At 45.6% G+C, this 13,228-nt stretch overlaps 2 protein-coding genes across 3 annotated transcripts in view; both read right to left on the bottom strand.

Annotated features, from left to right (window-relative positions):
• Positions 1-906: 906 nt before the first annotated feature.
• epn3b (epsin 3b) lies at positions 907-13,192 on the bottom strand. 2 transcript variants are annotated; one of them, XM_084005575.1, is made up of 12 exons: positions 12,513-13,192; positions 8,847-9,086; positions 8,496-8,654; positions 7,655-7,738; positions 7,102-7,441; positions 6,151-6,269; positions 5,386-5,472; positions 4,556-4,679; positions 4,282-4,452; positions 4,076-4,174; positions 3,370-3,663; positions 907-3,158 (listed from the first exon to the last, which is right to left on the bottom strand). In XM_084005575.1, exons 2-12 carry the CDS (start codon positions 8,913-8,915, stop codon positions 2,866-2,868), a joined length of 1,839 nt encoding a protein of 612 aa, XP_083861701.1. In that variant the 5' UTR covers positions 8,916-9,086; positions 12,513-13,192; the 3' UTR covers positions 907-2,865. The 2 variants fall into 2 exon arrangements, with proteins under 2 accessions (XP_083861701.1, XP_083861702.1); XM_084005576.1 differs by having other exon boundaries at positions 4,076-4,171.
• Positions 13,131-13,228, bottom strand: part of mycbpap (mycbp associated protein) — a gene marked incomplete at its 3' end in the record, with an annotated part of 28,374 nt that continues 28,276 nt past the window's right edge. The window contains exon 19 of the mRNA XM_084006577.1: positions 13,131-13,196. Coding sequence (XP_083862703.1) covers positions 13,131-13,196 — 66 coding nt within the window. The remainder of the gene's footprint in view (positions 13,197-13,228) is intronic.

Genomic DNA, 13,228 nt, shown 5'->3' with positions numbered 1-13,228 from the left:
AACAGGAGAAAGACTGTATGCTGGTGTACTCTGAAGTAGCTCGCAAAGGCATTATGAGATGCTTGTGTTACTTTCCTGATTGTTGCAGAGAGCCATGCAGGATTGACTAAAATACAATTATATAACTCAGATGTTTCAGGTTCAGGTTGAGGTCATGAGTTTGACCAATTCCTTGCACCGCAGGTCCATGGGGCCTCTCATATACTTTTGCAATAGACAAATATTCTGCATTCCCTCTCACAACCGTTCTTACAATAATTGAACCCCATCCTCCAAATAACATAACATGGGTTGAATTACTGTATCTGGAAGTCGAGGCTGCAGCTGTTCAGATCTGTCATCAGACCGCACTTGATTTTGTTTGGACAGAAATGCCAGACATTAAAGAAAAGGCAAGTGTGTGAGTGTGTGTGGGGGTTCCAACATGATTGGATTACTTTAGTTTCGCTTCAGAAATTTTGCCTAATTGACCTTTTGAGAGAATTTGTGGTTATTGTAATTTATCTTATGCAGATAGGAAACATAAAGTGTGCTGACAGGACGCATTATAAATGAATAACATGGAGAGGCCATGTTTTACCAGCAACAGGGACTAATGATGGCATATCCATCTTTTGTTCACTTCATAAGGCAGTACTGGTCTATGAATACTTAAGTCCATGACGAGGTATCTGGAAAAATATAAGCCACATTTCTGAAACATTCAAAAATGTGTGTTTGAGTATATTGTGTTATGTTTTATTTTATTTATATGTTACATTGCAAGCACATTACTGTGCTACAGCTGCTGTTAACAATACTACTACTTGGAGCCTATAGGGTGTTGGCTGCCGTCATTGTGACAATTTTATATTCCACATGTAAAATAATCATTTATCGAGTCCCCTAGGACCCCACATCTAGAAAGAATCTGCAGGGTGCAGAAAGGAAAAACATGTGTACATTGGGTCAACACTAACATCTAGCGGTCGATGAGTGAACTGCATCATGTCAACTCTTCTCTTGAGCACCAAAATACAGCGCCAAACTCTTGCCTTGGCTCCTGTTGATGTTAGTACATGTGTGTTTAAAAGAAAGTGAATGGCCCCAAATGAATGATAGTGTTGCCTCGTAACTGCTTGATATGTAACTAATAGTTATCCTTTAAGCAGGTTCCTCTTACACCACTTCATTTCCTGCATTTTTATATGGAATCAATCAGAGATTGGGACCAATCTGGTTGATACTAAATACTAAACCTCTGTATTGCACTAACCCTAAATGTTATTCTCCTTTATACATACCCAACACTTTCTGATTATGTTGTATTTGTATCAACAAAGAGCGTTGTGCTTTACTGCCTTATCTGTGACTGATGTTCCATCTTTCTTGAAAGCATTTAGGCCTATTCGTGATAATATGTAACTTTTAAGTCAGTTAAATCCGAGTCAGTAATGAACAATGAATGAAACCATGAAGGAATAACTCATCAATCAATCATATGAACAATTCAGAAATTATAATGCAAACACCATTCATTTATTGGTATATTATTTTATAATACTTTGTAGGTCTCATTCTGTTAAATACATATGTACTAAGCCTGTGTGTATCTATAGGCAGGCATTTCACATTCAGGTTCAGTGTGGTTCTCTTGTTCCTAACACAGAAGTGACGGCAGAGGAGAGGAGGGGAGCTGCTGCTCATCAATACATCAGCTTATCACCTGCTACCTATTTACCTTCGATCTATGCATCCTCCTTTTACTCCTCCTATATCTGTACTCGTCATCCCTCACTTTAATGCTCCTATCTGCAATAAAACCATCGATCTCCCTGTTGTTCTATTTGTAGATGAATGCCTCTCCATTCACTCAGGTTGGATTTCACTGGAGGAGGGACAGAGCGGTCTCCCTGAGGTCCTCCTTTACATCCTAATATGAACCAGCCGGCAATGCATTGTGGGTCAACTGTAGAAGACAGGCACGCGGGTCTGACAGGGTGCGATCAGTGTAGGTCCATGATTGAGACAGTCAAGTTGAGCTAGGGCTGGTTTAGTCCAGGTCGGAACCACCTGGATACCTTCAGGGCTACTAAGACAAATAACGTAACTAACTTAGGACCAGATAGTGTTGCTCGTAAGGTAACAAGGTAATAGATATCATTGTGTATATGTAGGGAGGAATGTGCGAGTCAGTTAGTTCTTGAACAGTGCTGAATGCTGTCTTGAATCTAGCAGTAACACACTTTTGGGCTTTCTCCAGTGATTCAATTGTGCCAACAAAGCTCCAGATACTATGTGACTCATCAGAAAAAGGGGATTTATTTAAAGAACTCGTCTCAGGTGCTAGGCAGAGTAGAATAGCTTGTCTCGGGGGTGGGATGCATTCATGCTTTCGTCGGTGGAGCAGCAGCGGTAAGGATCCTGGTGAATCTTGGTGGACAATCAAAATATGTGGCTCCATCGCGGTCTTCCGAAGGAACAGTTCTGGCTCTGTGGTCAGAGGGTGCTCAGAGTGGTCATGGTTGATGGGGTAAAGGCATCAAAGGGGCTGTTGTGATACACCCTGTTAGTTTGGTGGCGTGTGCGTGTTTGTGTCTATGCACCCTTGAGTGCGCCTGAGTGTGTGTGTGTGTGTGTCTGTGTGAGTTAGCTTTTCTTCAAGAGTTCAGGTTATATAGCAGCTGACGTGTCTTTAGACAGACACAAATACATCCGGTCCAATTTTTGTCTGCTTCAAGTGTGCACGATGACATCAGACCAGGATCCGCAGTCCAGCTCAGGTTCATTGAAACTAGTCACTGTAGTCGGCATAGATTCATCCAAAAAAGAGTCCACTCTGTCATCGCCCTCTGCGAACCAGAGCTCCAACGGGTGCAGGAGGTCTCAGAGGAAGGGGTTGTGGCTGTGTGTCTGTGACTGGGAGCGCTGCGCCGGCCGAGGAGAGAGGGGGAGCAAGGGCTGCGGGAGGTTGGAGGGAAGGTCCAGGAGTCCAGCGGGAGGTTGCGTGAGAGAGGAGGGGAGGATGGGCGTGTGGTGGTGCAGAGGGAGGGGCAGCGACGGGCTGTAGGAGAGCATGTGGGGCGGCAGCGGGGATGTGGAGGACGGCCGCATTTGGTTGAGGGTGAGGCGAGGCTGGTCACAGTGGAAGGGGTTCGTGGGAGAAGGAGCACTCAGACCTGAGGAGACACAATCGAGTTGGTGGGTCACTTTTTAATAATATCACAATAATGGAATGTGTTCACGTCACATTCAGCAAATGCTCCAAACATCAGATAAAATGTAGAGACAATGTAACTGACCAGCAGAAACGTGATACATATTGATATATAATGAGACAGAATGTTCCTGCAACTATAGCACATGAGTTCTTCAATGGTTGTGAGTTACCTGAGAGGAAGGGGTTATTGTGCATCTTGCTAGGAGGGTTGGAAGGTATCAGAACATCCAAATTGACCAACGACGCCCCCGTAGCTCCCAGGAAGGTCTCTGGGGTTCGGCACACACGTGTAGATGGAGCGCTGAGCGGGGGGGCTAGCCGGGAAAGGTCGAACATCTCCGGGCTGGCCGACTCTCGTCCGTTTACTTGGGGTTTCAACTGAGGGTCAGTCCCAAATGGATCTGGCTCGTAATCAGATCCAGCGAATGGGTCAGAGTCGGCCTTTTCCCCAAACAGCTCTGCATCTACAGGACAGAAACAAGTTCCAAAAACATAATTGGGTGCACGCCTGCTACATTTTTCAAGTATTATAATGGTAATACTGTAATTTGTGACAGTGCTATTGTATTAGACATTAACTTGTGTCCATCCGTGGTACATTATTGCTAAATGTGATGTAATTTAACACATTTACATTTACATTTAGCAGACGTTTTTGTCCAAAGCGACTTACAATAAGTACATTTGTCAAAAGAAAGAAACCACAACATATCATTGCCGATAAAGTAAGAGCGAAAAAATAGAAACAAGTGTAAAGTAGTCAAACATCTCGGAGCTGGCCGACTATACTACAACCACTGTCAATGTGAAGATTTATTGCTTCTGTCAGATCCAATTATACAGTCAAATCCACCGTACAGTCTTGTACTACACTACCTGTGGGACTAGCAGGTTGAGGGGAGGACACTCGAGGAACCTCCTGTGTAGGGTTCTCGTCTTCTTGTGCAGCAAACGGATCTGTCCCATCACCACCTGCTGTAAACAGTATACTCTTAAGCAGAGCGCACATCTTAAAGTTATGACAGATATTGAAAACTGCAGCGTATATGAATTTTGATGAGGCTGGTGTTTCTGAGAGGAACCTCCGCCTGTTGGGCTTTCCCATGCATGATTGACAGGACTGGGGGAGACGGGTGCAGCTTCCCAGGGATCTGTGTGCGAGTCGGCACATGGAGCCCAAGGATTGGATGCGTTGGAGTTTGAAGGCGGGGCTGTCCAAGGGCTACCAATCACAGGAGTGCTGGAGTGAACCGCTGTGATGACAGGCAGGCAAAAAAAAACACAAAATTCAGTGAGAAGCATTAAAAAAAACACACATACTCACAGAATGGGTGTTTTATGTGATGAGCCACCCACCTACAGAGTCCCAGGGGTCAGAGGTGATGTCATCGGTGGGCTGGGCAGAGTTCCAAGGGTCACTCGGCTGAGGCGGGGCCTCAGATGAGGGGCCAAATATGTCCACCAGGTCCAGCATGGCCGACTACAGAGGGACACAAAACCTTTCTGTTCATCTGTGCCAAACATTCTCTGGTTTTGAGCCATGCGCAACTCTTAAGACCACTGAGATAGAATGTAATATCACTGCCACTGTACTGAAAACACACATTTATAACAGCAGGAGCACTTAAAGCATCCTTATGAAAATGTCAGGAATTACGTCAGTCAGAGAACCATTTTTCTCCCCCTGCTCTTTCTTTCCATGCTTTTTCTATGGGACACCTGAAAATACCAGGAGTTCTATGACAAGCTGCATAATGTGACCAATTACAAGCTATGGGGACCTTTACATAAGAGAGCTGGTGACTCTGATTGGCTTGTTGACCGGCCAATGAGTAAAGGGGCCGGTGTGCTACGAGATAAGGAGTATGCTTTCAGGGAAATGTCATGCTGAGCTCAAGGTTAAACAAGACAAATTCATTATCATTCAGCAGGCACCTCCTTCTTCTCTCTCTCTCTCTGCCGTTTCCCTCTCAAACCTCCCTCATTATGCTGATCAACGTCGTTTTGTCTCGTTTCACTGCCTAGCCCACAGTCCGCACCATAAACTCTGCTTCATTCTCTAAATGCCTGCCAAAAAGACCCCACCTACAAACGCACCTGCCCACCCCTCCGTGAAAACACACTCGCGTAGCAGCAGTCGCGCACCCACCCGCCTACTGTGCAGCACACACGTTTTTACAACTCACCTCCTGTGTCCCTGACTGACTCTCTCTCCTGCTCTCATCCAGGGCCTTCTGTAACAGAGACTCGTCTCCTTGACGACAGCACTGCACCTGCAGGGGCGGCATCGTGACATCGTCAACATTATTGCCGCGGCTCGGTGTGGACGCGCGCACACGCACCCACATACACACCAGCGTTAGTGAAAACAGTCTGTGGTTGGTTGGTTTGGCCCAGCAAAACGAAGGCAGCACTGGTGGCTTTTTTTGTGCTGTTGAAATATTAAGTTGACAAAGACCAGAGGCTGGTTTAGAGAGAAATAATGCAGATGATGGTTTAGAGAAGTTTAAACATTACTTGTGTGAGGAAAATGTCCTGGAAAGAAGTGGCTGAAGACGGAAAATGTCGGGAAGAAATTCATTGGACGGCCACAGATTAGCATTTTAGTTAAACTGTATTAAAAATATGGTTAATAAATGCTGACACTGAAGGATATGGAGTGAGTCGTGTTTCTCTCTTTGTGTGTGTGTGTGTGTGTGTGTGTGTGTGTGTACCTGCTACTCCTTTCGGCTATAAGATTTAAAGCAATCTGAGGTTGAGTGTCTTCATCCATCTCTATGGTAACAGGGGAAGGAAGGGCTAGCTAGTGTAACGTGGGCGAACGTTCAGAACGGTTGTAACAACATTTTCATTACTGGAATCATCAAGAGGCAATAAGACATGTGACTCAAATGCAGGAGAGGAGTAGTGTGTGTGTGTGCGTGTGTGTGTGTGTGTGTGTGTTGTTTTACTTTCTGACTTTCCTCCCTGCTCATGGCTAAAGCCAGCTGGAGCTGCAGCTCCTCCTCGCCGCTGGTCTGGGGTCGGGCCTGCTCCAGGTCTGAGGCGGCACGAGGGGACGAGGATGAGGCTGCAGAGGGAACAAGTGCAAAGAAGCAATGATGGTGGGCGGTCAGATTGATGTGGGGATGCATGAGCAGACGCACAGAGACATGGAGCGCGGGAAGTGTGGAGCTGACTGACATATTTTCAGGCCTACGCTGCAGTATTGATAATCTATGTGGCGGATTATCCGTGCCGGGCTACAGCACAAAATACATTTCATTAGGGATCAGCCTGAATACAAGTGTGTATTTTTAACGCTCCATCTGTTTATTAATTGCCACATTTAAAATAAGTTGTCCAGTGCTCCAGATAAGATATGTGCTAAATTCTAAATTCAGAGCATATGAAGGGTTGCCTCCACGTGGCTCTCAACATGGCGATGGCTGAGTCGGTGGCTAGCCGTTTAATGGTGGTGATCACGGTTTATTCATTGTTCTCATTGAGGCAGGCAGCTGTCAGCAAAAAAGTTCTCAAGGAGCAAACCCTGCCTGACTCTCTACCACGCAGTGGATGAGACAGAAGGTCCCATGCAAAAGCTCAAGCAAGCGGCTGCTCTATAACAGTTTTGTTTGTTTTCAAGTTTGGAAGGGGCTCATTGTTGCCCCCTGTGGACATTGAGAGGAAAACAGCTAATTCAACTGTGGGCTGTATTACCCTGGCCTCAGGGTTCATTAAAGAGGCCGTTACAGGTTTAGAGCACAACAAGGAGGTGAAGAAGCCACACAAGTAAACTTACTTAAACACAACTTGAACAAATATGCCATATGAACGTAAAATGTTGATGTTCACAAATTGTTTTCACTTCCTCCAAGTGGCCTAAAAGTGTAATTGCGGGTGGAAATACAAACAATACTCACAGTTAAAGGAGGACGGAGAGCCTCTGGACCGGCTGAACTCCTCGCCGTACAACACAGCCATGCTGGGCTGGCTTGTGCGCCTGCCTGGGTGGTAAGACGGGGGTATACCTCCGTACACACCCCCGCCCCCGCCCCCTCCACCTCCACCTCCACCTCCCCCTCCACCTCCACCTCCACTGCCTCCCCCAGCCATGCGCTCCTTGGTCTTTAGTGCTTGACTCCTCTCCTGGCGGAGCCGCTCCTCGTCCCGGAGGAGACACACCAGTTGGCGTGCTTTTTCTCTCACATTGGCCCCCTGGTCTCTACCGTCCCGGTCCACGTACTGGAAGTCACGTAGCGTCTGAACCACGCAGAGACAAAAGACATTTGATGATACTTTCAAGTTCTGGAGATGCAGGAAAACCTCAATAATTTGACCATCAGGAATGTAACGATATCCGAGTTTGAATACAAATTAAGAATATATATCCGTTGAAGCAAAAGAACAATAAACAACAAAGCAGCTCTGTTTCTGAGGCGTTCAGATTGCAGAGGTTCTGCTCTAGTCCAGTACCTGAATGGTGAATGCATTCTCACGGCACTGTTGGGCCACTCTTTCTGATCCAGTCTTCAACAGGTAATCCAACAGAGTCAGGGCCTGGAGTCAAATGCAGATTACCACAATGATGCTCCAAAATAATGTTTTTATACATCAATCTACAGCATAGACATACATGTACAGTATGTGTAATAGGATGGATGCAGGAAAATAATGGTATTACCATGTTAGTAGCTCTGTGAGGCATGCTAACATGCTTACAATGGTAATGCAAGGATGTTGATATTTAGCAGATATCATTTTTACCATGTCCATTTTAAAATGAGACCAAATGTGCATATAGGCAGATTTACCAGGCTATCTCATAGTATGGCAGCCTTTCATAGCCGATTCATTGTGGGTGGGCTATAATTATCAGAACAATAGAAACATTCAGGCTCCTTCATGTGGTCCAAAGGTGAACTGCAGATAAAAATGTTAAATTAAGAAATTCTGCCGATTTATTTAGCGACCCTAATATGATATCCTGCGATATCCTGACCCAGTCTTTGGGAATGAGTGCTCTTTAGATCTTTAACATCTGTTTTAATTCATGGCCAATCTAACTGCTGCCAATAAAGTACATCTATCCATCTAGATGTCAAGATATATCACTCTGAACCACAAATGTCGACCTCAGAGAAGAAAGTTAAATCAATCATGAAAGAGTGGAAGTGTGAGGGGAGGGAAGTTGTGGTGAGCGGTCACGGCTAAAGAAACCCTTAAAGCTGAGCAGAAAGGAAGAGAGAACATACATAGAGAGGAATTATAATGAAACTGTGTATTCAAAGCTGACAGGAATGTTTTACGAGGTCACCTTGTAGACATGTCTCCAGTTCTTGCCGCTGTCATTGAGGCGTTTCCACACCATGCCCATGACCTCAGCAAACGCCACCACATTGAAGGTCAGGTCAGCGATCTCTGACATGAGAGACGAGGACGGGCCCCATGGATCGTTCGAGGTGGCCTCACGCACCTACGCATCACCAGCAGCCATATTTACATTCCATGCACATATTGTTATATCTCATCCTGAGTATAACAGAAAACTACAAAAATAAGAGATTTGTTCCGATGTGTTCTCATCCGAAAAGACTCGACATCAGTGTTATTTTAAAGGAGTTGACGCATCGTCTTACATATCGAACCGACTACTTCCTTATATTACCTTGATCTCGGCTTCTGAATAGTTGTGCACAATATTCTTCACCTGCCGGCGCAGGGCTGAGGTTGTCATGGTGACAGGTGATGGAAGCTGTGGAGGGATAGGAAGTGGAAAACAAACAAACAAACAAACACTCAACAGGTGAAGAGAGGCGGTGAAACGTGGACTGGAGGAGGAGGAGGAGAGGAGAGGTAGCTATGGCAATGAAGGCTCCTCTTCTCTGTCAGGAGTTCTAGGACGCCCCTGAAAGGGAGAGAGAGAGACACTAGAAATACAATCTAGAAGAAACTATATATCATTCCTCCCCTTTTATCTAATTGGCAGATTCAAAGACAACGAGCCATGGATCACTTCGATAACGAAGAATGCCCGGAGAAAGTTCTGGAGTCAAAAGGAGCATTTCTTTTCTATGATTTCTGACTCATGATGACAACTAACACGATGATGTTTAGCAGGCATTTGGTGACAAACCAACGTCATTTCTGACCCGTTGCTACCAAAGTTATTACATTTCGTCTTGAAGGGAAGATGAACGACGCTGCCATCCACAGGGCCACATTGCATGGCACGGCTAGAACAATGGGTTATGTTAAAGGCTGCACTCTGTGATTTATTTCTTTGCTATTCACGCCAGTATGAAAACACTGAGAGGTACACACATGACTGACAACAGCGACTGTGACAACTGGTGCCTGCACAGGAAGTAGGTCATTTCAAAGCTCTGGCACTCAGGTGTCTGATGAAGCTTCTTGGCAGCTTAATTTATTCAGGCCAACACACACATACAGCTGCTGATGTGCACGCGCACACACACACACACACACACACACACACACACACACACACACACACACACACACACACACACATGCACACACACACACACACACACACACACACACACACACACACACACACACACACACACACACACACACACACACACACACACAGACACACACAGACACACACACACACAACCTATTTTTCTCTTCCAAATTCATATTTCAGAGAGGACACAAGGGAATTGATCATTAAGGGCTCCTGTGATACCATGTGATCGGTATTGTAATGTGGGTTGACATGGATGCTTTGTCTTATGGGCTTTTTCCAAACATGAAATTATTTGTTTACTTGGTTGACTCCAAATGTAGAGGGTGTTCCCTTGCTCGAGACGCCTATGTTTTAGGGACATCCTATTTTAAATAGAGAGGCACCTCTGTTTCATTTATAGAAGGTATGACAGAAGTGAAGTTATTCAGTGATGAAATATTCTGATGCATTTCACTTAGTTTTTATGTATTTGATGCCACAATCGGATTAGGAGACAAAAGAGCTCCACAGTTGCGTATAACGGCCTCCCCTCTGCTCTCTGGCAGTATTTGTTACATTTTCCAGGCCTCTTTTTTGCAGCTGCCACAATTTGCAGCTTAAACAGCAGCTGCATCAGATGTGTGTATTTTGCTGGAAATTAAAAGGCTCTCTAAAGCCACACATTTACATTTCTTTACTAATGATTAATCAATCAATAAATAATTAATCATTATGAGCTTATTACAGCCTATTTGCACTCTGAGCTGTATTATGAAGTAAAAAGCAAACAAAGCAAACAAAAAAAACTAAAATAAACTTGACAAGAAGGGCAAGAATTATGCAAGTACATCTACGTCAAGTACATATGCAGATGCTCAGTAGAAAAAAATTGGTATCAGGCATTAAAAGCATGTGATAAGGACACAATCCGTTGTGGGTCAGCTGACCTATTGGGCCTTTGAGCTTGTGCCCAGTGAGCCCGTTCAGTAATTCCACCATGCATTTGCCTCCAAATATATAGAACACTAACAGAATGCTATAATCGGGATGACTAACACTAAGACTTGGGTTTTGTTTTTTAATTGATTTATTCTAGTGACCGTCCCCTTCTGCTTCACAGCATTTAGCTGTCACACTGAAACAAGTGACAGGATGCCTCAACCCGCCGAAACGCAGACATCAGCAGAAGTGGAGAGGAAGTGAGATGCACCCAGCAGACTGAAAGCTCCCAATGTTTGTGTGCAAGAGAGAGACGGAGAGAGAGAGACACACACAGAGAGACAGACAGAGAGAGAGAGAGAGAGAGAGAGAGAGAGAGAGGGGAGAGAGGGAGAGACAGGGAGAGAGAGAGGGGAGAGAGGGAGAGACAGGGAGAATGAAGGGCATAAAGAAGAAAGTGAAGCTCAGCAGCTTCAACCAGTATCACCTTTCTGCAAAATCATCTTCAGCTCTATGTTCGTACACACACACACACACACACACACACACACACACACACACACACACACACACACACACACACACACACAGAGTTTATCAAATGCTGCTGCTGTCCAAGTGATAGGAACTTTTGCTCTTATCCCTCTACCTGACCCTCACGACGACGATGGTGGTGGAAGAAGCATTCAAACCATCGACCGAATTAAAAGCAATCCCACACAACGTTGCATTACAAAACCGTATTGATGTAAAAGCACAATTTGATACTTAAAGCATCATATGTCTCCTTTATGATGAGCGGCCCCTGTCAGCGTTATATCCTTATTCATCATTACTATCGCTCCACCAAGATGTAAGCTGCAATTTAATGGTGTAGCTGGTGGACGTGGAGCTAATTCCAATTTCTTCACATACTGTGGTTTAATCTATAACAATCTGTCATATTTCATTAAATGATGTTTTTAATGTAACATTTTATTCTGAAAAAATAGCAAGTAACAATAGCTATAGTATAAGCTGTAATAGGCTATTTGTTTGACTACATGTAGTTACTTTCCAACGTTGCTTTTTGACTAGTGTTCTATCCACATCTCATCAGATAAAACACTAACATTCATATTTATAAGTGTAAAAATATGCTGAATTATTCTATATTTTTTATTATATATATATATATATATATATATATATATATATATAGAGAGAGAGAGAGAGAGAGAGAGAGAGAGAGAGAGTTCTTTCAGTGTAAAAGCTCTGGAGACAGCTGGGTGATGAAGTCAAACGGTGGAGCTGTTCTAATGCGACCCTCGGACGCATCCCAGCACCCACGGCGGTTTTACAGGGATGTTTTCTGAAGCGCAGCCACGAGCTTCACATATAAATCCCTCATCTGGGTGTAATAACTTTCAACTGATTCACTTTGCAGTCACTACATCGGGATGGACCGCCATATCTCCAAGAAGAGAACCCGGTGAAATCCTCAACTCAACAGTCGTGACGCGCGGCTGCAGGAAAACACGACTCTGGATCACACCGACCGACTGCTCAAGTTTATGAACCGACATGGCCCCGCGTGATGCGCCAACATGCTCCACGTTTATGGATGCGCATGCGTCATGTGACCAGGTGTAGGCTGCTGTGTATTTCAGGTGGCGATGGAGAGGAGGGCCCTCTGCATAATGCATGCCCCCCCCCCTAACACACACACACACTATTGTGGTGGATTCCCTGTGCGGGCTGCCATGTGTAGCACAGATTCATGTGCGAGGCCAGCTGCCACTCCAGAGTTGTCTGATACATGTAGGTCAGCACAGCTCAATGCGTTGTAGACTGCATGTCGTTATATAAATGCTATAAGGAGAATTATTGGCATAAGACCCCCCCCCCCCCCCCCCTCGGGTTCAGCATGCCGCTTACCTTGCCCATTGCTCATCTCTCGCCTTGTCCACAGAGCATCCTCGTCCCGGTGATGCCCCCTCCGCTGGGACCAGCAAAAGCACGGCGACCACGGCGATCCCCCCTCTCCCAGATCGGGCAAACGTGAGAGAGGTAACCGAATTGGGACTTGTCCACCTTAAATGGGAGAGTCCGAGTCCAAAACCCCCCGGCCTAGCCCGGACGACGAGAGGCGCTCAGGCAGTCGGCGGTGAAATCCGCATAGGACGAGGATAAGCCAGAGTACACGGCTCACTCGCTCCCTCTCTCACTCCGGCAGGCAGGCAGGCAGGCAGGCAACCCCGTCCACACGCGCACACGGCACCGGCAGGCCACGCACGCATGCAGCATACACGATCACAACGGCGAGCGTAAACGCGAGGCAGGGACGGGGGGCGCGTCGTTCGCAGACTCAGCGCTGCCGTTAACCTACTATCACCCGCGGATGGATGCGGCGTGAATGAGACACGGCGAACATTACTCCGCGTCCGTTGTGTCAGAAAAGCAAACACTTTATTCATTACACACCAAAAAGAACAACAGAGATTCCGTGACACGGTTTCCCCTTATATTTGGTTAATACTGTAAATCGTGTTCATCTCAGTCATCGAGCTCATCCATCAGGTCACACAGGTTGTCCACCAGGTCTTCCATCAGCGCCTTCACCTGTCAGATACATATAGATGATACATATGTTA

This window comes from Eutrigla gurnardus, assembly GCF_963514095.1.
Source record: "Eutrigla gurnardus genome assembly, chromosome: 3".
In the NCBI taxonomy this organism is placed as follows: domain Eukaryota; kingdom Metazoa; phylum Chordata; class Actinopteri; order Perciformes; family Triglidae; genus Eutrigla; species Eutrigla gurnardus.
Note: the sequence above shows the minus strand (reverse complement) of the source record. Positions and strands in the feature narration are given on the sequence as shown.

Coding starts and splice junctions, on each gene's coding strand:
- epn3b (XM_084005575.1), bottom strand. CDS start 8,915: ATGACAACCTCAGCCCTGCGCCGGCAGGTGAAGAATATTGTGCACAAC. Junction 7,739..8,495: donor ACTGGAGACATGTCTACAAG/GTGACCTCGTAA, acceptor ATTTGACTCCAG/GCCCTGACTCTGTTGGATTA. Junction 3,664..4,075: donor TCAACCTGCTAGTCCCACAG/GTAGTGTAGTAC, acceptor TCTGTCCTGTAG/ATGCAGAGCTGTTTGGGGAA.